Here is a 27273-nt window from a genome sequence, read left to right as displayed (position 1 = left end):
GAGCAGCATGGGGCTGCGTTAATTGCAGCCTCTGAGGCTGTCCTTTAGATGGTTCCCTGTGAAGGAGGTGGTGAGAGTGGAGGAGGAGGAATGGGGGGTAAGAGGGTGAGAATGGGTAAAGTGTCCTCAAATCTCCAGGTGAACTTGAGAACAGATCACGGTCATGTTTTATGATTAAACTGCCTTCTGATTAAATTCAGGAAGGCAGGAAGAACTGCTATACTCAGCAGATGCAAATGTCTGGACTCAGGTTTGGGGTTATTTATCTATTTTTGCACACTTCTTGTGTGTTTTGTGGCTTATTTGGTGTCATATAATCCTATAGAGTGAAGTTTTTCAACCTTTTGAAAACTTTATTATTACCCACCCCCAGTAGCCTTTTTAGATATTTTTAAATTGTACTCCCCCCATTACATTTTAATAACAAATCACAGTAATATCCAAGATTTTTTGTTTTCCCCCCAAGAAGCAATTTTTGCTTTTGTTGCAAGAAGCAACAATTTTGCATTTTTTAAGAATGAATGCTGACAGGGCAGACAGCAGAAACAAGAAGAACTACAATCCTGCAGCCTGTGGAACAAAAACCACATTCACAGAAAGATAGACAAGATGAAAAGGCAGAGAGCTATGTACCAGATGAAGGAACAAGAGAAAACCCCAGAAAAACAACTAAATGAAGTGGAGATCGGCAACCTTCCAGAAAAAGAATTCAGAATAATGATAGTGAAGATGATCCAGGACCTCGGAAAAAGAATGGAGGCACAGATGGAGAAGATGCAAGAAATGTTTAACAAAGACCTAGAAGAATTAAAGAACAAACAAACAGAGATGAAAAATAGAATGACTGAAATGAAAAATACACTAGAAGGAATCAATAGCAGAATAACTGAGGCAGAAGAACGGATAAGTGACCTGGAAGACAAAAGGGTGTAATTCACTGCTGCGGAACAGAATAAAGAAAAAAGAATGAAAAGAAATGAAGACAGCCTAAGAGACCTCTGGGACAACATTAAATGCAACACATTTGCATTACAGGGGTCCCAGAAGGAGAAGAGAGAGAGAAATGACCAGAGAAAATATTTGAAGAGATTATAGTCGAAAACTTCCCTATCACGGGACAGGAAATAGCCACCCAAGTCCAGGAAGCTCAGAGAATTCCATACAGCATAAACCCAGGAAGAAACACGCCAAGACACATAGTAATCAAAGTGGCAAAAATTCAAATCAAAGAAAAATTATTGAAAGCAGCAAGGGAAAAACGACAAATAACATACAAGGGAACTCCCATAAAGTTAACAGCTGATTTCTCAACAGAAACTCTACAAGCTACAAAGCAGTGGCATGATATACTTAAAGTGATGAAAGGGAAGAACCTACAACCAAGATTACTCTAACTGGCAAGGATCTCATTCAGATTCAATGGAGAAATCAAAAGCTTTACAGACAAGCAAAAGCTAAGAGAATTCAGCACCACCAAACCAGCTTTACAACAAATGCTAAAGGAACTTCTCTAAGTGGGAAACACAAGAGAAGAAAAGGACCTACAAAAACAAACCCAAAACAATTAAGAAAATGGTCATAGGAACATACATATCGATAATTACCTTAAACGTGAATGGATTAAATGATCCAACCAAAAGACACAGGCTCGCTGAATGGATACAAAAAAAAGACCCTTATATATGCTGTCTACAAGAGACCCACTTCAGACCCAGGGACACATACAGACTGAAAGTGAGGCGATGGAAAAAAGATATTCCATGCAAATGGAAATCAAAAGAAAGCTGGAGTAGCAATACTCATAGCAGATAAAACAAATTTTAAAATAAAGAATGTTACAAGAGACAATGAAGGGCACTACATAATGATCAAGGGATCAATCCAAGAAGAAGATATAACAATTATAAATGTATATGCAGCCAACATAGGAGCACCTCAATACATAAGGCAACTGCTAACAGCTATAAAAGAGGAAATCGACAGTAACACAGTAATGGTGGGGAACTTCAGCACCTCACTTACACCAATGGACAGATCATCCAAACAGAAAATTAATAAGGAAACACAAGCTTTAAATGACACAGTAGACCAGATAGATTTACTTGATATTTATGGGACATTCCATCCAAAAACAGCAGATTACACTTTCTTCTCAAGTGCGCACAGAACATTCTCCAGGATAGATCACATCTCGGGTCACAAATCAAGCCTCAGCAAATTTAAGAATATTGAAATCATATCAAGCATCTTTTCTGACCACAACGCTATGAGATTAGAAATCAGTTACAGGGAAAATAACGTAAAAAACACGAACACATGGAAACTAAACAATACGTTACTAAATAACCAGGAGATTACTGAAGAAATCAAAGAGGAAATCAAAAAACACCTAGAGACAAATGACAATGAAAACACGATGATCCAAAACCTATGGGATGCAGCAAAAGCAGTTCTAAGAGGGAAGTTTACAGCTATACAAGCCTACCTCAAGAAACAAGAAAAATCTCAAGTAAACAATCTAACCTTACACCTAAAGGAACTAGAGAAAGAAGAACAAACAAAACCCAGAGTTAACAGAAGGAAAGAAGTCATAAAGCTCAGAGCAAAAATAAATGAAATAGAAACAAAGATATCAATAGCAAAGATCAATAAAACTAAAAGCTGGTTCTTTGAGAAGATAAACAAAATTGATAAACCATTAGCCAGGCTCATCAAGAAAAAGAGGGAGAGAACTCAAATCAATAAAATTAGAAATGAAAAAGGAGAACTTTCAACAGACACCATAGAAATACAAAGCATCCTAAGAGACTACTACAAGCAACTCTATGCCAATAAAATGGACAACCTGGGAGAAATGGACAATTTCTTAGGAAGGTATAACCTTCCAAGAGTAAACCAGGAAGAAATAGAAAATATGAACAGACCAATCACAAGTAATGAAATTGAAACTGTGATTAAAAATCTTCCAACAAACAAAAGTCCAGGACCAGATGGCTTCACAGGTGAATTCTGTCAAACATTTAGAGAAGAGCTAACACCCATCCTTCTCAAACTCTTCCAAAAAATTGCAGAGGAAGGAACACTCCCAAACTCATTCTATGAGGCCACCATCACCCTGATACCAAAACCAGACAAAGATACTACAAAAAAAGAAAATTACAGACCAATATCACTGATGAATATAGATGCAAAAATCCTCAACAAATTACTAGCAAACAGAATCCAACAACACATTAAAAGGATCATACACAATGATCAAGTGGGCTTTATCCCAGGGATGCAAGGATTCTTCAATATACGCAAATCAATCAATGTGATAAACCATATTAACAAATTGAAGAATAAAAAGCATATGATCATCTCAGTAGATGCAGAAAAAGCTTTTGACAAATTTCAACACCCATTTATGTTAAAAACTCTCCAGAAAGTGGGCATAGAGGGAACCTACCTCAACATAATAAAGGCCATATACGACAAACCCACAGCAAACATCATTCTCAATGGTGAAAAACTGAAAGCATTTCCTCTAAGATCAGGAACAAGACAAGGATGTCCACTCCCACTACTGTTATTCAACATAGTTTTGGAAGTCCTAGCCACAGCAGTCAGAGAAGAAAAAGAAATAAAAGGAATACAGATTGGAAAAGAAGAAGTAAAACTGTCACTGTTTGCAGATGACATGATACTATACATAGAGAATCCTAAAGATACCACCAGAGAACTACTAGAGCTAATCAATGAATTTGGTAAAGTTGCAGTTTACAAAATTAATGCACAGAAATCTCTTGCATTCCTATACACTAATGATGAAAAATCTGAAAGAGAAATTAAAGAAACACTCCCATTTACCATTACAACAAAGAGAATAAAATACCTAGGAAAAAACCTACCTAGGGAGACAAAAGACCTGTATGCAGAAAACTATAAGACACTGACGAAAGCAATTAAAGATGATACCAAGAGATGGAAAGATACACCATGTTCTTGGATTGGGAAAATCAATATTGTGAAAATGACTATACTACCCAAAGCAATCTACAGATTCAATGCAATCCCTATAAAATTACCAATGGCATTTTTTATGGAACTAGAACAAATCATCTTAAAATTTGTATGGAGACACAAAAGACCCCGAATAGCCAAAGCAGTCTTGAGGGAAAAAAACGGAGCTGGAGGAATCAGACTCCCTGACTTCAGACTATACTCCAAAGCTATAGTAATCAAGACAATATGGTACTGGCACAAAAACAGAAACATAGATCAATGGAACAAGATAGAAAGCCCAGAGATAAACCCACACACCTATGGTCAACTTATCTATGACAAAGGAGGCAAGGATATACAATGGAGAAAAGACAGTCTCTTCAATAAATGGTGCTGGGAAAACTGGACAGTTCCATGTAAAAGAATGAAATTAGAACACTCCCTAACACCATACACAAAAATAAACTCGAAATGGATTAGAGACCTAAATGTAAGACCGGACACTATAAAACTCTTAGAGGAAAACATAGGAAGAACACTTTTTGACATAAATCACAGCAAGATGTTTTTTGATCCACCTCCTAGAGTAATGGAAATAAAAACAAAAATAAACAAATGGGGCCTAATGAAACTTCAAAGCTTTTGCACAGCAAAGGAGACCATAAACAAGACGAAAAGACAGCCCTCACAATGACAGAAAATATTTGCAAACGAATCAACGGACAAAGGATTAATCTCAAAAATATATAAACAGCTCGTGCAGCTCAATATTAAAAAAACAAAGAACCAAATTCAAAAATGGGCAGGAGACCTAAATAGACATTTCTCCAAAGAAGACATACAGATGGCCAAGAAGCACATGAAAAGCTGCTCCGTATCACTAATTATTAGAGAAATGCAAATCAAAACTACAATGAGGTATCACCTCACACCAGTTAGCATGGATATCATCAGAAAATCTACAAATAACAAATGCTGGAGAGGGTGTGGAGAAAAGGGAACCCTCTTGCACTGTTGGTGGGAATGTAAATTGATACAGCCACTATGGAGAACAGTATGGAGGTTCCTTAAAAAAGTAAAAATAGAATTACCATATGATCCAGCAATCCCACTACTGGGCATAGACCCAGAGAAAACCATAATTCAAAAAGACATATGCCCCGCAATATTCACTGCAGCAGTATTTACAATAGCCAGGTCATGGAAGCAACCTAAATGCCCATCGACAGACGAATGAATAAAGAAGATGTGGTACGTATATACGATAGAATATTACTCAGCCATAAAAATGAACAAAATTGGGTCATTTGTAGAGACGTGCATGGATCTAGAGACTGTCATACAGAGTGAAGTAAGTCAGAAAGAGAAAAGCAAATATCGTATATTAACGCATATATGTGGAACCTAGAAAAGTGGTACAGATGAACCTGTTTGCAGGGCAGAAACTGAGACACAGATGTAGAGAACAAACGTTTGGACACCAAGGGGGGAAAGCAGCGGGGGGTGGTGATGGTGGTGTGATAAATTGGGCAATTGGGATTGACATGTATACACTGATGTGTGTAAAATGGATGACTAATAAGAACCTGCTGTATAAAAAAATAAATAAAATTAAATTTAAAAAAAAGAATCAATATAAAATGGTGGTAATGTAGAAATAGATAAACAGAACAACAATGAAAGGAAACATAAATGGTATCTTGAACTTCCTTTCAGAATCTTAAAAGGCACCTCCAAAAATAGGTATTTTATTTATTTATTTATTTTTTAACATCTTTATTGGAGTATAATTGCATTACAATGGTGTGTTAGTTTCTGCTTTATAACAAAGTGAATCAGTTATACATATACATATGCTCCCATTTCTCTTCCCTCTTGCATCTCCCTCCCTCCCACCCTCCCTATCCCACCCCTCTCGGTGGTCACAAAGCACCGAGCTGATCTCCCTGTGCTATGCGGCTGCTTCCCACTAGCTATCTATTTTACATTTAGTAGCGTATATATGTCCATGCCACTCTCTCTCTTTGTCACAGCTTACCCTTCCCCCTCCCCATATCCTCAAGTCCATTCTCTAGTAGGTCTGTGTCTTTATTCCCATCTTGCCACTTAGGTTCTTAATGACCTTTTTTTTTTTTCCTTAGATTCCATATATATGTGTTAGCATACTGTATTTGTTTTTCTCTTTCTGACTTACTTCACTCTGTATGACAGACTCTAACTCCATCCACCTCACTACAAATACCTCCATTTCGTTTCCTTTTATGGCTGAGTAATATTCCATTGTATATATGTGCCACATCTTCTTTATCCATTCATCCAATGATGGACACTTAGGTTGCTTCCACGTCCTGGCTATTGTAAATAGAGCTGCAATGAACATTTTGGTACATGACTCTTTTTGAATTATGGTTTTCTCAGGGTATATGCCCAGTAGTGGGATTGCTGGGTTGTATGGTAGTTCTATTTTTCGTTTTTTAAGGAACCTCCATACTGTTCTCCATAGTGGCTGTATCAATTTACATTCCCACCAACAGTGGAAGAGTGTTCCCTTTTCTCCACACCCTCTCCAGCATTTATTGTTTCTAGATTTTTTGATGATGGCCATTCTGACCAGTGTGAGATGATATCTCATTGTAGTTTTGATTTGCATTTCTCTAATGATTAATGATGTTGAGCATTCTTTCATGTGTTTGTTGGCAATCTGTATATCTTCTTTGGAGAAATGTCTTTGTAGGTCTTCTGCCCTTTTTTGAATTGGGTTGTTTGGTTTTTTGTTATTGAGCTGCATGAGCTGCTTGTAAATCTTGGAGATTAATTCTTTGTCAGTTGCTTCATTTACAAATATTTTCTCCCATTCTGAGGGTTGTCTTTTGGTCTTGTTTATGGTTTCCTTTGCTGTGCAAAAGCTTTTAAGTTTCATTAGGTCCCATTTGTTTATTTTTGTTTTTATTTCCATTTCTCTAGGAGCTGGGTCAAAAAGGATCTTGCTGTCATTTATGTCATAGAATGTTCTGTCTGTGTTTTCCTCTAAGAGTTTTATAGTGTCTGGCCTTACATTTAGGTCTTTAATCCATTTTGAGTTTATTTTTCTGTATGGTGTTATGGAGTGTTCTAATTTTATACTTTTTTTTTAAAAATAAATTTATTTATTTATTTATTTTTGGGTGTGTTGGGTCTTCGTTTCTGTGCGAGGGCTTTCTCCACTTCCGGCGAGCGGGGGCCACTCTTCATCGTGGTGCGCGGGCCTCTCACTGTCGCGGCCTCTCTTGTTGCGGAGCACGGGCTCCAGATGCGCAGGCTCAGTAGTCGTGGCTCATGGGCCCAGTTGCTCCGCGGCATGTGGGATCTTCCGAGACTAGGGCTCGAACCCATGTCCCCTGCATTGGCAGGCAGACTCTCAACCACTGCGCCACCAGGGAAGCCCCTAATTTTATACTTTTACATGTACCTGTCCAGTTTTCCCAGCACCACTTATTGAAGAGGCTGTCTTTTCTCCACTGTATATGCTTGCCTCCTTTATCAAAGATAAGGTGACCATATGTGTGTGGGTTTATCTCTGGGCTTTCTATCCTGTTCCATTGATCTATATTTCTGTTTTTGTGCCAGTACCAAACTGTCTTGATTACTGTAGCTTTGTAATATAGTCTGAAGTCAGGGAGCCTGATTCCTCCAGCTCCATTTTTCGTTCTCAAGATTGCTTTGGCTATTTAGGGACTTTTGTGTTTCCATAGAAATTGTGAAATTTTTTGTTCTGATTCTGTGAAAAATGCCAGTGGTAGTTTGATAGGGATTACATTGAATCTGTAGATTGCTTTGGGTAGTAGAGTCATTTTCACAATGTTGATTCTTCCAATCCAAGAACATGGTATATGTCTCCATCTATTTGTATCATCTTTAATTTCTTTCATCAGTGTCTTATAATTTTCTGCATATAGGTCTTTTGTCTCCTTAGGTAGGTTTACTCCTAGGTATTTTATTCTTTTTGTTGCAATGGTAAACGGGAGTGTTTTCTTAATTTCACTTTCAGATTTTTCATCATTAGTGTATAGGAATGCATGAGATTTCTGTGTGTTAATTTTGTATCCTGCTACTTTACCGAATTCATTGATTAGCTCTAGTAGTTTTCTAGTAGCATCTTTAGGATTCTCTATGTATAGTATCATGTCATCTGCAAACAGTGACAGCTTTACTTCTTCTTTTCCGATTTGGATTCCTTTTATTTCTTTTTCTTCTCTGATTGCTGTGGCTAAGACTTCCAAAACTATGTTGAATAATAGTGGTGAGAGTGGGCAACCTTGTCTTGTTCCTGATCTTAGTGGAAGTGGTTTCAGTTTTTCACCTTTGAGGACAATGTTGGCTGTGTGTTTGTCATATATGGCCTTTATTATGTTGAAGGAAGTTCCCTCTATGCCTATTTTCTGCACGGCTTTTATCATAAATGGGTGTTGAATTTTGTCGAAAGATTTCTCTGCATCTATTGAGATGATTATATGGTTTTTCTCCTTCAATTTGTTAATATGGTGTATCACATTGATTGATTTGCGTATATTGAAGAATCCTTGCATTCCTGGAATAAACCCCACTTGATCATGGTGTCTGATTCTTTTAATGTGCTGTTGGATTCTGTTTGCTAGTATTTTGTTGAGGATTTTTGCATCTATGTTCATCAGTGATATTGGCCTGTAGTTTTCTTTGTGACATCTTTGTCTGGCAAAAATAGGTATTTTATACCTAAATCCTTAGTTTATGTCATGTTTAATGTCCATTAAAGCTCAAAAATTGAATATCAAAAAAGGAAAAAAAGAAGAATGAATGCTAAAAAGTAGTTAATGTAAGAGGAGAAGAGTGGTTTTTTTTTCTTTGCATTTACTAGAAAAATGATTGTCTCCATTCTTAGCAGATGCTGAGTGTGTGTGTGTGTGTGTTTGTGTGTGTGTGTGTGTATTTCTGACTTTTAGCTGGGTCCGCTTTATTCCTGGGTTCATTCTCCATCACATTCTTGCCCCTTGGCTCCTCATGATGTCGATTTGTACATGCATGCACATACACACAGTTGAAGATTGAAGATAAAGAGGTTATGATATAAACCAATAAAACACCATACCATCTGACTTAGAACTAGAACAGTATCACCAAAGATATCTGGATGTCTTCGCATTCCATTACCCTACCTCCTCCAGCCCCCATCAAGGTAAACTACTAATGGGAATGCTGTAATAATGCTTTTTGAAATTGTTTTTCTCTCTCCCCAAATTGTGCTGTATTCCCCTCCAAGCATTCATCTGGTGTTTGAATGAATGAATGAAGCAGTTCCACCAGTGTATTCCCCTCACAAGGAATGGTTCTCAGTAAGCATTGCTTGTTTACATGTATTGTTTTGGTTTTTCAAAACTATTCATTGAGTGCCTCTGTGTGTCAGACACTGTGCTAAGTAGACATACATAAATACATACCACACACTGTAATAAGAAGAATTGCAGCTTCTAAAAATATTAAGTCCAGGCTATGCAGGAGCTAATGCAATTTTCTCCTCAGTGCATTGAAAAATCTATTAGTTAAGAAGGCAGCAATATTTCAGGAAATTAAACCACTGTAACAGTCCAGTTCACAAATCAGAACTCCCAGTGCTTTGAAATGCTCCATTTCATAACGTAAAGTACTCAGAGAGGTTCAGACAATCCATAAATGCTCCAGGGACCAATCCCCCCAGGCTTCACAGAGCTAAATAGAGGATGCTTCTTGACAGGCATGAGAGAGGAAGGGATTTTGTGGCCACTGATATGAGGAGGAACATGTTTATAGATTCGTGATCACATTCCTCTTGATTCACTGTGCCTTTGTCATCATTCTCGAATTAATTATGCTTGTGGAAGATGGCTGCTCAGTAGATTTCTGAATAATGAGCATTTCAGGTGAAAGCCAGATAACTCACTTTGGGCTGGGGTTTTATTTTCTAAATAAATGTTCATTGACGCCTAGTAGGATTGCTGTTACCTGTAAAGACCGACTTAAGGCTCTTACAAGGTTTTCCTCCAAGACTCCATTGTGGGAAGATGTGAAATGTGTAACTTAGCTCTCCTGTTGGTACTGGTTACTCAGAATTTCACAGGAGCTGACCTAGAGCTGCTTTTACCGAAATGGGATTTCTGAGTTTAGAAAGTAGAACAGTCAGGAAACCTTCATGCCATGAAGCATAGGATCATCTAAAGAATGACGATCTTCCACCAACATTTTCTTTTGTTAGTCTTTGAGAAAGATCCTCTCTCCCTATACATCCAACCCTGTCAAGTTCAGGTGGGACTCTTAAGTTTAGGGCTATTATATATCTTGTTTCTGAACAATAAGCTGGTTGATGATCCAATATAAATGATCAGCCAACAGGCCTTGAGAAATACAGTGCCTACTGTATCTCCTAAATTACTGTTTCTTAGGGTGTAGTCCACTGCTATATCTAAAATGGATAACCAACAAGGACCTACTGTATAGCAAAGGAAAATCTGCTCAATGTTATGTAACAACCTAAATGGGAAAATGTATAACTGAACCACTTTGCTGTATACCTGAAACTATCACAACATTGTTAATCAACTATACTCCTGTATAAAATAAAAAGTTAAAAAAAAAAAAAGGAATTCCATGGACATCTGGTTAACAATACAGATTTCTGGGCCCTACCCCAGACCTGATGAATCATAACCTCTGGCTATGACCCTGGGAATCTGCGTTTTCTGTAGGCGTCCTCCAAGGTTTTGATGCCCATCAATCTGCCTTCTGTTAATCTTTCTCTTCCATGGTTTGCTAGAGTATATTCCAAAAATACAGTTGAGATTATGTGTCTTTGCTAATGAAAACCTTTTTGTTGCTTCCCACTGACCTTAGGATATTGGCCAGAGTTCTTTATACATATTCTCCATATACTGTACTTCATACAGTGTTCTCTAACGTCTCACCCTTTCCTCCTTCCCCACAGCCTTTCCCATCACTTCCAGCTTCAAGCTTTATCTGGACATACCAGATTGTAGTTATTTTACACACACACACACACACACACATATACACACACGACTGTTTATTTATATCTCTGTGCCTTCACTGATACTAATACCTCTCCCATCCTGCTTTTCTCCCAATATTTGAAAAACTCAATTTTCACCTGATTTGTCAAGATCAAATGTAAGGCTCATCTTTTCCAGACATCTCTGATTATTCTCCCTCCCTTCCAACCACCCCACCTTGACTGTCCTTCTTCTAGATCACTGCTGTACATATACCTGGAGGTATCATAGTCCGGTTCTTACCATCGTAATATCACAGATGTGGTAGCCAGTTTCCAAGATAGCCCTCGATAATCCCATCCCCTGGTACTCACACTCTTGTCTAGTCCCTTCCCAGTTGCCCAGGGCTGACCTGTATAATCAGTAAGACGTGGCAGAAATGACACTTGGCCTTCTGAGGCCAAGTCATAAAAGACATCCTAGCTTCTTTATTGTTCCCTCTTGGATCACTCATGCTGGGAGAAGCCAGCTGCCATGTTGTAAAGGCGCCCAGACAGCCCTATGGGGTGGTCCACGTGGCGAAGAACTGAGGCTTCCTGCTAACAGCCGGCATCACCTCCCAGGCGTGGAGGAGTGAGCCTTCTTGAAGCAGATCCCAAGCATTTAGATGTCTGTAGGCTCAACCGACATCCTTACTACAACCTCACGAGGAATCCTGAGCCAGAGCCACCCAGCAGATACGCTCCCAAATTCCTAACACAGAAACTGTGCGAGGTAATAAGTATCGCCGTTTTAAGCTGCTGTGTCTTGAGGTAACTTGTTATGCAGTAAAGGATAATGAATATACACTAGACCATAGACTCGTCAAGCACCAGCCATGTTTTATTCATTGTGGATGCTGGTCCCTAGCCCCTCCTCGGTACCTGACCCATATTAAGTGTTCTGTAAATGCTGATTTAAATGATTCCAACTGAGCTAAACTGGAGCATATTTTTGCTGGCAAGGGTAAATACAAATGCAGATGACTTTATCTAGTAGGTAAGAATCTCATCTTTTCTGTCCCTCTAAATAGAATTGGTAACAATATTAACAATTAAAAATAATAGCCAGTACCTATATACAGCATCAGAATTCTCAAAAGCCTATAGAGTATGTTCTGTGAGGATGCCCATTTTACAGACAAGAAAACAAAGGTACATTGAGGTTTAGTTACTTGCCCAAAGTGACCCAGCCAGTGAGTGATGGAGCCAGGATTCAAACCCAGGCAGTCAGACTCTGGAGTGCGTGAAAAGCTAATATTGAGCGCTTATGATATAGCGAACACTGAACCAGGCCCCTTAGTTCTCTTGCCTCATTTAATGCTTTTGCAAAACTCATGGGATCTGTATTTATGTTCTCTATTTCATGGGTGAGGAGTTTGTGGATTAGAGAGATGAGCCTACCAGTGGGAATCTGGCCATTCGGACTCTCAAGCTTATGCTCAGTTCATGACCCCCCGTGGCACTCTCCGGAGTCCCCACCCCATCCGAGCTCCTCACCCTCCGTTTCTCAACAGTTATGTTCTGAACATACAGGTTGGTTGCCAAGACGACCACTCAGAAACGACATGAAAGGCAAATGACTTTTCAGACATTCTGCGTCTAGGATGGTTTTTCCTTTTTAATTTTAAAAAATGGGTCACGGTGATTTGTAATCCACAGGAAAATGTTGGTAGGGATAAGAAATGTATTGTGAGTAATAAATATTGCCAGGATAATGAGGAAAGCTTCCAGATTACAAATAGAGCAACTCCCTAGGAAGGGAGCAGGATATGCTACTATTATCCCTATTTTTCAGATGAGAAAATTAAGGCCCAGAGAGACTTCAAAGCCAGGAGTATCCAACTCCAAAGTCTTTGTACCTACTTGCCTTGAAAAACTGCTTCTTGACGAACATAGATTTGGCTGGGTTGAGTCAGGGGCTTGGCTATGGCCCTACAGTAACTAATCCAGGAGCGGAGAGCACATCTGAATAGGCCCGGGGCTGCGGGAAGGGTGAAGAAGAAAGAAACACTGGCATCATTTCAGAGTAGAATATCTAGGGCTGGGGGACTGAAATATGAGGTAAGGGGAAGGACTCGGTCCTCATCCCCCAAATTTCAGGTACTGAGATAATAATATCTGACCTTTAGACTAGTTGGAAGGGATGAAAATAAGGTAGCACATAGAAAGCTCTTCCCACAATGCCTGACACCCAGTAAACACTCAGCAAATGCTAGATAGTATTTTCTGTTGTGATCATTACGGGAGCATCCCAATGCCTCCTTAAAAACAATGCCTTTAGGAAGAAATAGGGATCATTTCCTGACAAAACCAGCCTCTTTCCCTGCTTTCCCTTGTTTATCAAAGGTCAGAAACCAGCCTCACCCCTGAGATATCACTTTCCTTCACGCCCTGGGTTTTAAGCACGCACCTTTGGGGATGTGTCTTCTGTCAGCCCTTTACCTCCATCCTCATGTCACTGTTCTGGTCAGATTTCCTGAGTAACTTTTCTTTGGACCACCCAGCATCACATGAACCCTAGAATCACTTGCAGCACTTCACAGAAACTCCCCTTGGGGTCCATGCCCCCAAGGACGTGGCCACTTTGGGAAGGTGAATTTCCCCTTGACAGCATCCACCACCCCCTACTTTACACAGCAACCCTTAAAACCTGGGATTGCTTTTGTTCCTTTATGTAAGTGCATTAGGTGGTATTCTTGAGCACAGTTGGATTTTTTTGCTAATTAAATGTCAGAACATGCTGCTTAGAATTATTAACAGCCATTGCAAGGGTAATAATCTTTCCATTAACATAAACCTAACTTTCATTCTTATTATTGTTTTAATTACATGAACCCTTTTGCGTGCTGAGTGATGAAGAACACTCTAGGATATTGCTTGGCTAGGCGGTGGTGTTTCTACAGGGTTCTCTGGGGTCAGTCCGCATGATGCCCTCCAGGTTTCTGCACCTTGCCTCTGAGGATGGACTTCTCCCCGTTGACCCCAAGACTTCATGTCCCTGGTTGGACTGAAGTTTATTGTAGGGTGGAAGTGAGATCAGTAGCAGTGTGGATTGCTACTGAGAGTGCCCCGAAAGGTTATATGGGTGACCACTCTCACCCCTTTTTTTTTTCCTCCTAAAACCAAGGATGTGCAGTCCAATTTGGAGATCCACCAGAGGGGGCTTCACGTTTCCCAGTAGATCCCAGTTTGTGATTTACTAATCTTTTATATAGAAATATAGGAAAAAGAGATGGGTGATTTATTTTCCCTGTCAAAACTATCTCTATTCCCTACTTCCCCTTTACTGTCAAAGGTACCATAACTTATCACGCTCCAAATCCTGAATCATCTGAGCCTGGGTAGTGCTGACACACATTCACTAGGGGAAGGGAAGTGGGCTTTATGGATACTGGATGCTTTGTAATCCTCCCAGCAATACTGTGATGTGAGTGTCTTAAGCTCCCATTTTGCAGATGAGAAAACTGAGGCTCATGGAGGTTAAATGACTTGCCTGAGGTCACACAGCTTATTGGAAGTGGAACTGATGCTAAAGCCCAGGCTATGGGGCTCAACAAGCTGTGCCTCTTACAGTGTACTGTGCTGACCTGGACCCTAGCAATTACAGATACCTCTTCTCCTAGTTGAGGAAAATGCCAAAGGTAGCATTTGAACCCAGGCCTGGCTAACTCTGCAGTCATGCACGTGATCAGACATTTTTTGAGAAATGACTACATTGTTACCATAATACAAAGGACATTGTCCCTGCCTCAAGGAGTTCCAGTCCAGAGCAGGAGGGAGACATGGAAAATTAGACACAGCACGATGGCTTGCTGTGCTGGAAGAAGGGAAACAGCTTGCTTTGGGAACCCTCGCCCAGCCTGGGGCAGCGGGGAGGGGCAGCTGGAGGGTACCTTCTAAGTTGGAACTCGGAGGAAGAGCAGGATTTGGACAGAGGCAGAGCGTGTTCCATGCTGCTTCTAAGAGAAGGAGCCATTTATGACAAATGCATCTGCTTCTCACCACACGTTCTTTCCCCCTATAGATTCCTTAGTTTTCTTTCTGGGATTTTCTTTCTGAATACAAACTCATTCAAATGCTTCCTTTACCTCTAATTGAACACTCTAACTTAATTGATTATGTATTAAGTCGGGGACTTGGGGTGACATTCAGGCCTGGGCTCATGTTGAGATTAATTTATTCTTGTAGTCCTACTGTTCTGTAATGCATCTGAGTGCCTTGCGTGTGTGTAAAAAATAAAGTCAGGAGTTGGAGCCATCTAATTAGACGGCTTAACCCAACGTGCTTGTGTTCGGTCTCCACCAAGCTCTCCTGCTTTGATGGTAACCAAAATAGATGAATAAGTTAATCAAAGGTCTGATTAAATAGCACGGCTCTGCAGCATGGGCCGATGATTGCCAAGCTTCAGTTCAGGCAGATTCTCAGGGGAGAGAGGAAAGTGAGCTGAGTTCCCAAGGCCAAGGCTTACATGAAAAAGAGTTATATAAAACCCACTGGAGGGCATTACTCGAAGTCCTCAGACCTCAGATCTTAAGATGATGACCAGCTCCATTACAGCTTTAACAAAATAGATAAGTATAACAGTACCATTGAATAGTCATTTTTAATGACACAGAAATGGAATATGACTTAAAGAAATATATCTACCCAGGAACAATTAGGTACTGGTTGCAAAAAATATATACAGTATGATTCAATTTTTGAAACCTTTATTTCTTGTTTTGTGCATATTCTTATTTCCTCCAATGAGCCTATATAATTTCTATAATAACAAAGATCTTATTTTAAAAAATCTGAACATAGTGTTTGCATGTGATAGTTATTTCATAAACAGTACTTTCCTTCTCCCTTGATTCAGATACATTTTATTCCAAAAGAACTTCATATGCCATGAAGTTACATGAACAGATCTTTAAGAAAATATTCATTCATTTACTCAACAAATTTTTATTCGATGCTTTTTATGTACCAGGCACTACTTATAATGGTTATACAAAAAAATTAATGCAGTGATTTGTTTTCCTTTCTCCTGCTCCCTCTCTTCACTGCCCTGTCTAGTCTGAAGTTTCCTGGATCCCCAACAAACATTACTCTGGGATTTACGGTCTCATGAAGCTTGTCCTCACCAAGACTCTTCCTGCCAACCTGGAGAGGGTCATCGTCCTTGACACAGACATCACCTTTGCCACCGATATTGCAGAGCTCTGGGCTGTGTTCCACAAGTTCAAAGGTAATGGTAGCTCATTTTTTTTTCTGGTATCTTTGAAGGTGTCAGCATGTCAAGGATAGTGTTTTTTTTTTTCCCAACGTGAGGTCAATTCTTAATGAGGTCCTTCTGATGAAACAGACAAGGAATTATAAATAGAATTGAGCATCAGTTTTAGTACTGCCATTTGAAACATGTTAAACTGGAATTTGCTTGTGTTTCTTTAATAATTGAAGAGGTAAGATCTGTGTTCGTAGGAAGAACCCAGTTGAGGGTTGCTGAATTGCTTGGTAAGAGACAAATATCAAATGTGTGTATTTTGTATGCAGATAATTGAGTTGACTTCCTGGTGTGGAGACATGCATTTATCAGTTTTCTCTTTTTATCAAATGATACTTTGATTGCTGAGAAAGCCTGTGAGGTGGTGGTGATGGGCATTGATTATAGAGTGTTTGCAAATGTCCTTATGGCTTTCATTAATGTTGTGGTTTATCATTTTAAAGAAGTATATAAGTTTGGCTTTTTAAGATGTTCCTTCTAATCTAGTTAGTTTCTGTAGCTCTTGTCACTGCCCCAAGGTATGTGCGAGTATGAGGTGGGAAATTGTGAGCCCGATGGGTGTACGTAACTTTGGTGTGGATGCATGAGAGAAGTGACAAGTTAGCACAAACCTTGGACTATTATTTAATACCCCTCTTCCAGGGGTCTTCCTTAAAACGGCATAATTTTTAAATTTTATATTCTCAGTATTAGACAAATACCATGAGAGATAAATATGGCAGTGAGATTTTTTTTTCTTCTGGCTTCTGCACTCTGGCTTCTGTGTTTAAAATCCCTCCTGCCTCTTTTCTATAGCTCCTTATCCTATGAAGGTGAAATACTGCTTAGTGATTTTAAATCACAGCATTTTCATGAATCAGGGGATATTCCAGTTGGTTTCTGTTTCCGTTCACGGACAGAAGAGTAAATTCCTCACCCACTCCCGTCTCTGCCTGCTTCCTTCTGGGGGCCTCCCAGCTCTGGGGTAATTGAAAAAAGTCCTCAGCACACCATGGGGGGAAGCACTCTGACCCTTGGACTCTTTTCCTTGTCAGGATCAAAACTTTCCTTACTCGTGTCAATAATGGCACTAGTTTTACTAGTCATTTAGCAAAGCTGTTGAAATGGAGTGTGTCTCAGCTTTCCGATCTCTTCTTCATAGAATGTTTGGATCTGTCTTTTTATTTCACAAGTCAAGGAACAGAAGCTTGGTAGGATGCAAGGTTCCATCCGGAGCTGAGACCAGAATGCCTGTGTGTGTTGGCTTCCCTGTGCATCTCTTTTCAAGTCCCCCTATCAGGTCTGCTGGTTTTTTCTGATTACATTGAACTCACTGGGGACAGTTTTTCTATAGTTATGTGGTTGAGTTGGCCAAAAAGTTCTTTTGGGATTTTTCCGTAAGATGTTATGGAAAAACCCAAACAAATTTTTTGGCCAACCCCATATTTTATTCCTGTTTTCATGCTGATGTTCAGTATTCAGTAATGTATTTATTCAACAGGCGCTTATTGCGTCCCCACTGGGCGTCACTGGCTGTAAGGAGTGGGCTCTGGCTGTAAGATGAGCAGTGAAGGGGGGAGTGAGAGTTACCACCTCTCCTGAAGGGGCTAAAGCTGGGACAGTATCACAGCAGAGGTGATGATCGTGTCTGTCCTGCCGGATAAGAGTAGTGGTTGTGCGCGGTGGTGATGATCGTGTCTGTCCTGCCGGATAAGAGTAGTGGTTGTGCGCGGTGGATGCCCACATTCCCCTCTGGAATAAAGGGCTTCTTCCTCCAGCTGCTGGGAGCGTCGCCTGCAGATGGGCTCAGCTCTCAGCCCCCTTTCGGGATGACCTTAGGCGAAGAGAGTCACCTCGCCTGGGGCCGTGCCCCCTTCCTGGGGCGCCCCACATCATGGACCGACTGATGCACGTGGGATCTTGCAGGATCCCCTGTAGCCTTCCCTGGAGTCCGCCTGGCAGCTCCATTTCTCCCTCTGCCCAGCCCTGCTGGTGTTCCTTCCCTTTCATAGGTGCTGTTCCAAGAGCTCTCCTAAGTTAACCTCCTGCGTGCTCACTCCCATCCTGGAGTCTGCTTCCCAAGAAACTCACTCTGAAATATTCATTCAGAACTGCAAGTCTCCCCTGGATAAGTGTAACTCAACAAAATCCCTGGAACAGGTGGCCACTAATTGTAGCCTTGTAACTAGGAAATCACATTTATTCTGTTCCAGCCAGGACATGCCACAGTGCTGGTGGGGTTCTGTCGCCAGTCATAACAACAGTAATAATGCTGGTGTTAAGTCGTACCCACCCCATATCATCTGTGGAAGGGAAGGCTCTCAAGGCTCTTGTTGCTCCCAGAGCTGGCCCAGGGATTTGGATTTGGAGGAGGGCTCTGAGACTCAAGGCAGTTTCTGGGGCAGAGCAGAATATATGGGTCAAGGTCAGAGCAGGGGAAATTTGAATGCGTGGAGTTGATTTAATAGGCTTCGTTTATTTGTTCATTCTCTCACTGGTCCATTTCTAGCATTAGTTAGGCCTCCACTGGAATATATTAGATGCTGTTGTTAGAACAGGACACCTGCCTCCAAGGAGCTCACGAACAAGGCATACTGTCTTCCGCTTTTATCTGTCACCATCAAAGGAGTGAGTATAAAACATCTGAGGTTTTCCCATGCCCACCCTAACTTTTCTGGGAAAATATGGAAGTGAAAAGAAAATAAGCTCTTATCTTTTTCATACGGTACTCTTTTGTACAGGGTTTGTTTTGTGTGTGTGTGTGTGCGTGCGTGTATTATTTTAATATGCAAATAAGGTCATAATGGAAGATCTTACATGAAAAGTGACATTTAAGCAAAAATCTGAAGAAGTTGAGATGACAGGCATGCCAGCTGTCTAGAGGAAGGGTAGGAATAGTGTCCTAGCCAGAAGGAACAGCAAGTGTGAAGTTTCAGGAGTGATGTGGCCTGACTTACTTGAGGACTCAGATGGAGTTCAGAACAGAGCAGAGTGAGCCCAGGAGAGGGGCGAGGGCTGGTGAGGTCAGATCATGGGGACCTTTGTAGGGCAGTGGGAGGATGTTGTCTTTCCCTTCAGAGATATGGGAAGCTGATGTCTGGCTTTGAGCAGAGGAGTGAGGTGATCTGATTTACATTTTTAATGGATCATCCTGGCCACGGAAACGATTTCTGAGATGGTTGCAAACGTCCAGGTGAGCCATGTTGTGGACTCAGACCTGGATGCGGCAGTAGGGGTGAAAGACGTCATCATATTACATCATTATCACATTTTGAAGGTCAGATAGTCAGGATATCCTATTGATTGGATGTGGGGAGCAGGGGCACAGGAGTGGAGGATGCCCCAAGGTAGCTGGACGGGTGAGGTGGCATCTGTGAGATGGAAAAGGCTGCAAGAAGAACAGGTTATGGGGGATGATCAGGAGTTTGGTTTGGGGCATTTTTAAATTTGAAATACCTAACTGGACATCCACGTGGAGATGGGAAGGAGGCAGGCGGATAAAATGAGTATTTGTAAAGCAAAGGGAAAGTAACTACTGTTTCTTAAGTACTTCTTCTGTTCCAGGCACTGAGCTAGAAGCTTTGCACATTTGAAAATCAAAATAAACTGGGTCCAAGAGAGGTTAAATAACTTCCCATGATCAAAGAGCTATTGCACAGCATGGCTGAACCCAAACTGTTTGGCTCTGGAGTCTGTGCTCTCTCTGCTACCTGCTGCGTCCCCTCCAGGCTTCCTGATGGCATGGAGGAGGGCATGCCCATCACCTGGGAGGCGGGGTCTGCATCTTAGTTAAGGTGTGGCTGCCGATCATGAGTCAGCTTGACCCTTGGGTGCCGTAGTTTTCCATAAAAATTTGGAAATAATATCTGATTCTAGCAATCTGGGGAAGTTGTTGTAAAGGCATAAATAATAAATGTGCAGCCTTAATTTAAAGCTTTTGGAAGAAAGCCATGCTGAATAGTCAGGTTAGTATTTGTATTCATATGGACAAACACCTTCCCTTTAAGAAGACCCTATTGCCATAGTGTCAAGTTCTGGCCTCAAAACAGGTATGGTGAGTGGAGCAGTGCCTTGCCCAAGAGGCCATCCAAGAGGCCAAAGGCTTACTTGCAGCAAAGTGGGCTTCTGGAGCTGAACCTGGGGCCCCAATCTGACATCTGCTAAGGGCACTTTCCTGGCTTGTTCAGCACTCCAGATCAGTCAGTGCCAAAAGGCGGAAATGCGCACTCCGGCTTCCCGAGGCACCCTTTTCCACTTTGCAAGTACAGCCTAGGTACAGAATGTCACCATCCTTTGCCTGATTTCATCAAACAAGCCTTCTGACAGGTCTCCTATCCTCTAGCTTTCTCCTGCCTTCAGTCCATCTTCTCCAGGATGACCCAGCCGTGTGGCTGACAGGGTCTTGGTGCTCCGACCAGGTGTCAGGCCTGAGCCACTGAGGTGGGAGAGCCAAGTTCAGGACATTGGTCCACCAGAGACCTCCCGGCCCCTCGTAATATCAGTCGGCAAGAGCTCTCCCAGAGATCTCCGTCTCAATGCTAAGACCCAGCTCCACTCAACGACCAGCAAGCTACACTGCTGGACACCCTATGCCAAACAACTATTAAGACAGGAACACAACCCCACCCATTAGCAGAGAGGCTGCCTAAAATCATAAAAAGTTCACAGACACCCCAAAACACACCACCGGACGCAGGCCTGCCCACCAGAAAGACAAGATCCAGCCTCATCCATCAGAACACAGGCACCAGTCCCCCCCACCAGGAAACCTACACAACCCAGTGAACCAACCTTACCCACTGGGGGCAGACACCAAAAACAATGGGAACTACGAACCTGCAGCCTGCAAAATGAGACCCCAAACACAGTAAGTTAAGCAAAATTAGAAGACAGAGAAATACACAGCAGATGAAGGAACAAGGAAAAACCCACCAGACCAAACAAATGAAGAGGAAATAGGCAGTCTACCTGAAAAAGAATTCAGAGTAATGATAGTAAAGATGACCCAAAATCTTGGAAATACAGTGGAGAAAATACAAGAAACATTTAACAAGGACCTGTAAGACCTGAAGAGCAAATAAACAGTGATGAACAACACAATAAGTGAAATTAAAAATTCTCTAGAAGGAATCAATAGCAGAATAACTGAGGCAGAAGAAAGGATAAGTGGCCTGGAAGATAAAATAGTGTAAATAACTACCACAGAGCAGAATAAAGAAAAAAGAATGAAAGGAATTGAGGACAGTCTCAGACACCTCTGTGACAACATTAAATGCACCAACATTCGAATTGGTCCCAGAAGAAAAAGAGAAAAAGAAAGGGACTGAGAAAATATTTTAAGAGATTATAGCTGAAAACTTCCCTAATATGGGAAAGGAAATAGTCAAGTCCAGGAAGCTCAGAGAGTCCATACAGGATGAATCCAAGGAGAAACACGCCAAGACACGTATTAATCAAACTGTAAAAAATTAAATACAAACAAAAGATATTAAAAGCAGCAAGGGAAAAGCAACAAATAACGTACAAGGGAATCCCCATAAAGTTAATAGCTGATCTTTCAGCAGAAACTCTGCAAACCAGAAGGGAGTGGCAGGAAGTATTTAAAGTGATGAAAGGGAAAAACCTACAACCAAGATTACTCTACCCAGCAAGGATCTCATTCAGATTTGACTGAGAAATTAAAACCTTTACAGACCAGCAAAAGCTAAGAGAATTCAGCACCACCAAACCAGCTTTACAACAAATGCTAAAGGAACTTCTCTAGGCAGAAAACACAAGAGAAGGAAAAGACCTACAAAAACAAACCCAAAACAATTAAGAAAATGGTAATAGGAGCAAACATATCGATAATTACCTTAAATGTAAATGGATTAAATGCTCCCACCAAAAGACATAGACTGGCTGAATGGATACAAAAACAAGACCCGTATATATGCTGCCTACAAGAGACCCACTTCAGACCTAGGGACTCATACAGACTGAAAGTGAGGGGATGGAAAAAGTTATTCCATGCAAATAGAAATCAAAAGAAAGCTGCAGTAACAATTCTCATATCAAACAAAATAGACTTGAAAATAGACTATTACAAGAGGCAAAGAAGGACACTACATAATGATCAAGGAATCAATCCAAGAATAAGCTATAACAATTGTAAATATTTATGCACCCACCATAGGAGCACCTCAATACATAAGGCAAATGCTAACAGCCATAAAAGGGGAAATCAACAGTAACACAATCATAGTAGGGGACTTAAACACCCTACTTGCACCAATGGACAGATCATCCAAAATGAAAATAAATAAGGAAACACAAGCTTTAAATGACACATTAAACAAGATGGGCTTAATTGATATTTATAGGACATTCCATCCAAAACCAACAGAATACACTTTCTTCTCAAGTGCCCATGGAACATTATCCAGGATAGATCATATCTTGGGTCACATATCAAGCCTTGGTAAATTTAAGAAAATTGAAATCGTATCAAGTATCTTTTCCGACCACAATGCTATGAGACTAGATATCAATTACAGGAAAAAATCTGTAAAAAATACAAACACATGGAGGCTAAACAATACACTACTAAATAACCAAGATATCACTGAAGAAAGCAAAGAGGAAATCAAAAAATATCTAGAAACAAATGGCAATGAAAACACGATGACCCAAAACCTATGGGATTCAGCAAAAGCAGTTCTAAGAGGGAAGTTTATAGCAATACAATCTTACCTCAAGAAGCAAGTAACATCTCAAATAAACAACCTAACCTTACCCCTAAAGCAATTAGAGAAAGAAGAACAAAAAAACCCCAAAGTTAGCAGAAGGAAAGAAATCATAAAGATCACATCAGAAATAAATGAAATGATAGCAAATATCAATAAAACTAAAAGCTGGTTCTTTGAGAAGACAAAATTGATAAACCATTAGCCAGACTCATCAAGAAAAAAAGGGAAAAGACTCGAATCAAGAGAATTAGAAATGAAAAAGGAGAAGTAACAAGTGACACTGCAGAAATACAAAGGATCATGAGAGATTACTACAAGCAACTATATGCCAATAAAATGTACAACCTGGAAGAAATGCAGAAATTCTTAGAAAAGCAGAACCTTCTGAGACTGAACCAGGAAGAAATAGAAAATATAAACAGACCAATCACAAGCACTGAAATTGAGACTGTGATTAAAAATCTTCCAACAAACAAAAGCCCAGGACCAGATGGCTTCACAGGCGAATTCTATCAAACATTTACAGAAGAGCTAACACCTATCCTTCTCAAACTCTTCCAAAATGTAGCAGAGGAAGGAACACTCCCAAACTCATTCTACGAGTCCACCATCAGCCTGATACCAAAACCAGACAAAGATGTCACAAAGAAAGAAAACTACAGGCCAATATCACTGATGAACATAGGTGCAAAAATCCTAACAAAATACAGCAAACAGAATCCAACAGCACATTAAAAGAATGATACACCATGATCAAGTGGGGTTTATTCCAGGAATGCAAGGATTCTTCAATATACGCAAATCAATCAATGTGATACACCATATTAACAAATTGAAGGAGAAAAACCTTATGATCATCTCAATCGATGCAGAGAAAGCTTTCGACAAAATTCAACACCCATTTATGTTAAAAACCCTCTGGAAAGTAGGCATAGAGGGAACTAACCTCAATACAATAGAGGCCATAGATGACAAACCCACAGCCAACATCATTCTCAATGGTGAAAAACTGAAACCATTTCCACTAAGATCAGGAACAAGACAAGGTTGCCCACTCACACCACTATTATTCAGCATAGTTTTGGAAGTTTTATCCACAGCAATCAGAGAAGAAAAAGAAATGAAAGGTATCCAAATCGGAAAAGAAGAAGTAAAACTGTCACTGTTTCCAGATGGCATGATACTATACATAGAGAATCCTAAAGATGCTACCAGAAAACTAGTAAAGCTAATCAATGAATTTGGTAGACTAGCAGAATACAGAATTAATGCACAGAAATCTCTTGCATTCCTATACACTAATGATGGAAAATCTGAAAGAGAAATTAAGGAAACCCTCCCATTTACAATTGCAACAAAAAGAATAAAATACCTAGGAGTAAACCTACCTAAAGAGACAAAAGACCTGTATGCAGAAAACTATAAGACACTGATGAAAGATATTAAAGATGATACAAACAAATGGAGAGATATACCATGTTTCTGGATTGGAAGAATCAACACTGTGCAAATGACTATACTACCCAATGCAATCTACAGATTCAATGCATTCCCTATCAAACTACCAATGGCATTTTTCACAGAACTAGAACAACGAATTTCACAATTTATATGGAAGCACAAAAGACCCCAAATAGCCAAAGCAATCTTGAGAAAGAAAAACAAAGCTGGAGGAATCAGGCTCCCTGACTTCAGACTATACTACAAAGCTGCAGTAATCAAGACAGTATTGTACTGGCACAAAAACAGAAATATAGGTCAGTGGAACAGGATAGAAAGCCCAGAGATAAACCCACGCACAAATGTTTGCCTTATCTTTGATAAAAGAGGCAAGAATATACAGTGGAGAAAAGACAGCCTCTTCAATAAGTGGTGCTGGGAAAACTGGACAGATACATGTAAAAGAATGAAATTAGAACACTCCCTAACACCATACACAAAAGTAAACTCAAAATGGATTAAAGACCTAAATGTAAGGCCAGACACTATAAAACTCTTAGAGGAAAACATAGGCAGAACACTCTATGACATAAATCACAGCAAGATCCTTTTTGACCCACCTCCTAGAGAAAGAGAAATAAAAACAGAAATAAACAAATGGGACATAATGAAACTTAAAAGCTTTTGCGTAGCAAAGGAAGCCATAAACAAGACGAAAAGACAACCCTCAGAATGGGAGAAAATATTTGCAGACCAAGCAACTGATAAAGGATTAATCTCCAAAATATACAAGCACTTCACGCAGCACAATATCAAAAAACAAACAACCCAATCCAAAAATGGGCAGAACCCCTAAATAGACATTTCTCCAAAGAAGAGATACAGATTGCCAACAAACACATGAAAGGATGCTCAACATCACTAATCATTAGAGAAATGCAAATCAAAACTACAGTGAGGTATCACCTCACACCAGTCAGAATGGCCATCATCAAAAAATCTACAAACAATAAATGCTGGGGAGGATGTGGAGAAAAGGGAACCCTCTTGCACTGTTGGTGGGAATGTAAATTGATACAGCCACTATGGAGAACAGTATGGAGGTTCCTTAAAAAACTAAAAAGAGAACTACCATACGACCCAGCAATCCCACTACTGGGCATATACCCTGAGAAAACCATAATTCAAAAAGAGTCATGTACCAAAATGTTCATTGCAGCTCTGTTTACAATAGCCAGGACATGGAAGCAACCTGAGTGTCCATTGACAGATGAATGGATAAAGATGTGGCACATATATACAATGGAATATTACTCAGCCATAAAAAGAAAGGAAACTGAGTTTTTTGTAGTGAGGTGGATGGACCTAGAGACTGTCATACAGAGTGAAGTAAGTCAGAAAGAGAAAAACAAATAGTGTATTCTAACACATATATATGGAATCTAAAAAAAAAAAAATGTTTCTGAAGAACGTAGGGGCAGGACAGGAATGAAGATGCAGATATAGAGAATGGACTTGAGGAAACGGGGAGGGGGAAGGGTAAGCTGAGACAAAGTGAGAGAGTGGCATGGACATACGTACACTACCAAATGTAAAATAGATAGCTAGTGGGAAGCAGCCTCATGGCACAGGGAGATCAGCTCGGTGCTTTGTGCCCACCTAGAGGGGTGTGATAGAGAGAGTGGGAGGGAGATGCAAGAGGGAGGGGATATGGGGATATGTATATACGTATAGGTGATTCACTTTGTGATACATCAGAAACTAACACATCATTGCAAAGCAATTATACTCCAATAGAGATGTTTAAAAAATAAATAAAATTAATTTTTATTGGAGTATAGTTGATTTACAATTTTTTGTTAGTTTCAGGTGTACAGCAAAGTGAATCAATTATACGTATACATCTATTCTTTTTCAAATTCTTTTCCCATTTAGGTTGTTACAGAATATTGATCAGTATTCCCTGTGCTGTACAGTAGGTCCTTGTTGGTTATCCATTTAAAATATACAGCTAACATTTTGAAGCATTTATTCTGCTCCCGCCACTCTGTTAAACTTTGAGTAAACTCATTTAAGCCTCATGACACTCCCTTGAAGTAATTACTGTTAATGTTCCTGTTTTAAAGATTTGAGAACAGATGGTTCAGGAGACAAGGTAGCTTACCCGCAGTCTCAGCTCTTAAGTAGAGCTGGGATTTGAACTCAGGGAGTCCAACTCTAAATTCAGTACTCTCTACCTTTCACCCTACTGTCCCTGGAAGAGCAGGTGGTGGGTCTTAGAGTCTCTTTGGAGAGACCAGAGTTAGACATAAGAAAGAACTCTAGGTGACCATGTAAAGTTTGTAGAGGGTGGGCCCATGGTGATGTAGGCATTTAGAGAACAGGAGTGTCAGGCAAAATCAGAGGCATAGGAAAGTGTGGTTTTCCTAGGATTTGAGAAATAAAACCTCAGTCTCCGGAATCCTGGCCCAGCTTGTGACATTCCAGGACACCCTGTTTAAAGTAGCTGTGCACCCCAAGAGCTCTCCCCATGTACCCATCATTGTCCAGTAGAATAAGCCAGAATCAGGGCTCCCCGAGGGACTCTGTGAGCACAGGCAGGTTACTCGACTTCTCTGGGCCTCAGTGAACCAGGAACAATGCCAGCGGGGTCCTTGCGAGAAATGCACAAGATGTGCATTATTCTTCCCATGTTCCATTTTCTCTAAGGACTCCTGCCGGCAGGTATGGGATAATGGCAGATCCCTTTAATGGGTGTCTGCTCCATTACCTCACAGCCTTGTCCACAAAACCATTGGGTGGACACGGGATGGCTGTAAGTGTACAATAATGTAAAAAAG

At 40.4% G+C, this 27273-nt stretch overlaps 1 protein-coding gene across 3 annotated transcripts in view; it reads left to right on the top strand.

Annotated features, from left to right (window-relative positions):
• LARGE1 (LARGE xylosyl- and glucuronyltransferase 1) overlaps positions 1-27273 on the top strand; it is a 602997-nt gene that overhangs the window by 341445 nt on the left and 234279 nt on the right. For all 3 annotated transcript variants that reach the window (XM_059936844.1, XM_059936846.1, XM_059936845.1), the window contains exon 6: positions 16079-16250. In XM_059936844.1, coding sequence (XP_059792827.1) covers positions 16079-16250 — 172 coding nt within the window. The remainder of the gene's footprint in view (positions 1-16078; positions 16251-27273) is intronic.

Source organism: Balaenoptera ricei, chromosome 10 (genome assembly GCF_028023285.1).
Source record: "Balaenoptera ricei isolate mBalRic1 chromosome 10, mBalRic1.hap2, whole genome shotgun sequence".
NCBI lineage: Eukaryota > Metazoa > Chordata > Mammalia > Artiodactyla > Balaenopteridae > Balaenoptera > Balaenoptera ricei.
The sequence above is the reverse complement of the archived record's forward strand: the minus strand, read 5'-3'. Positions and strand labels throughout refer to the sequence as shown.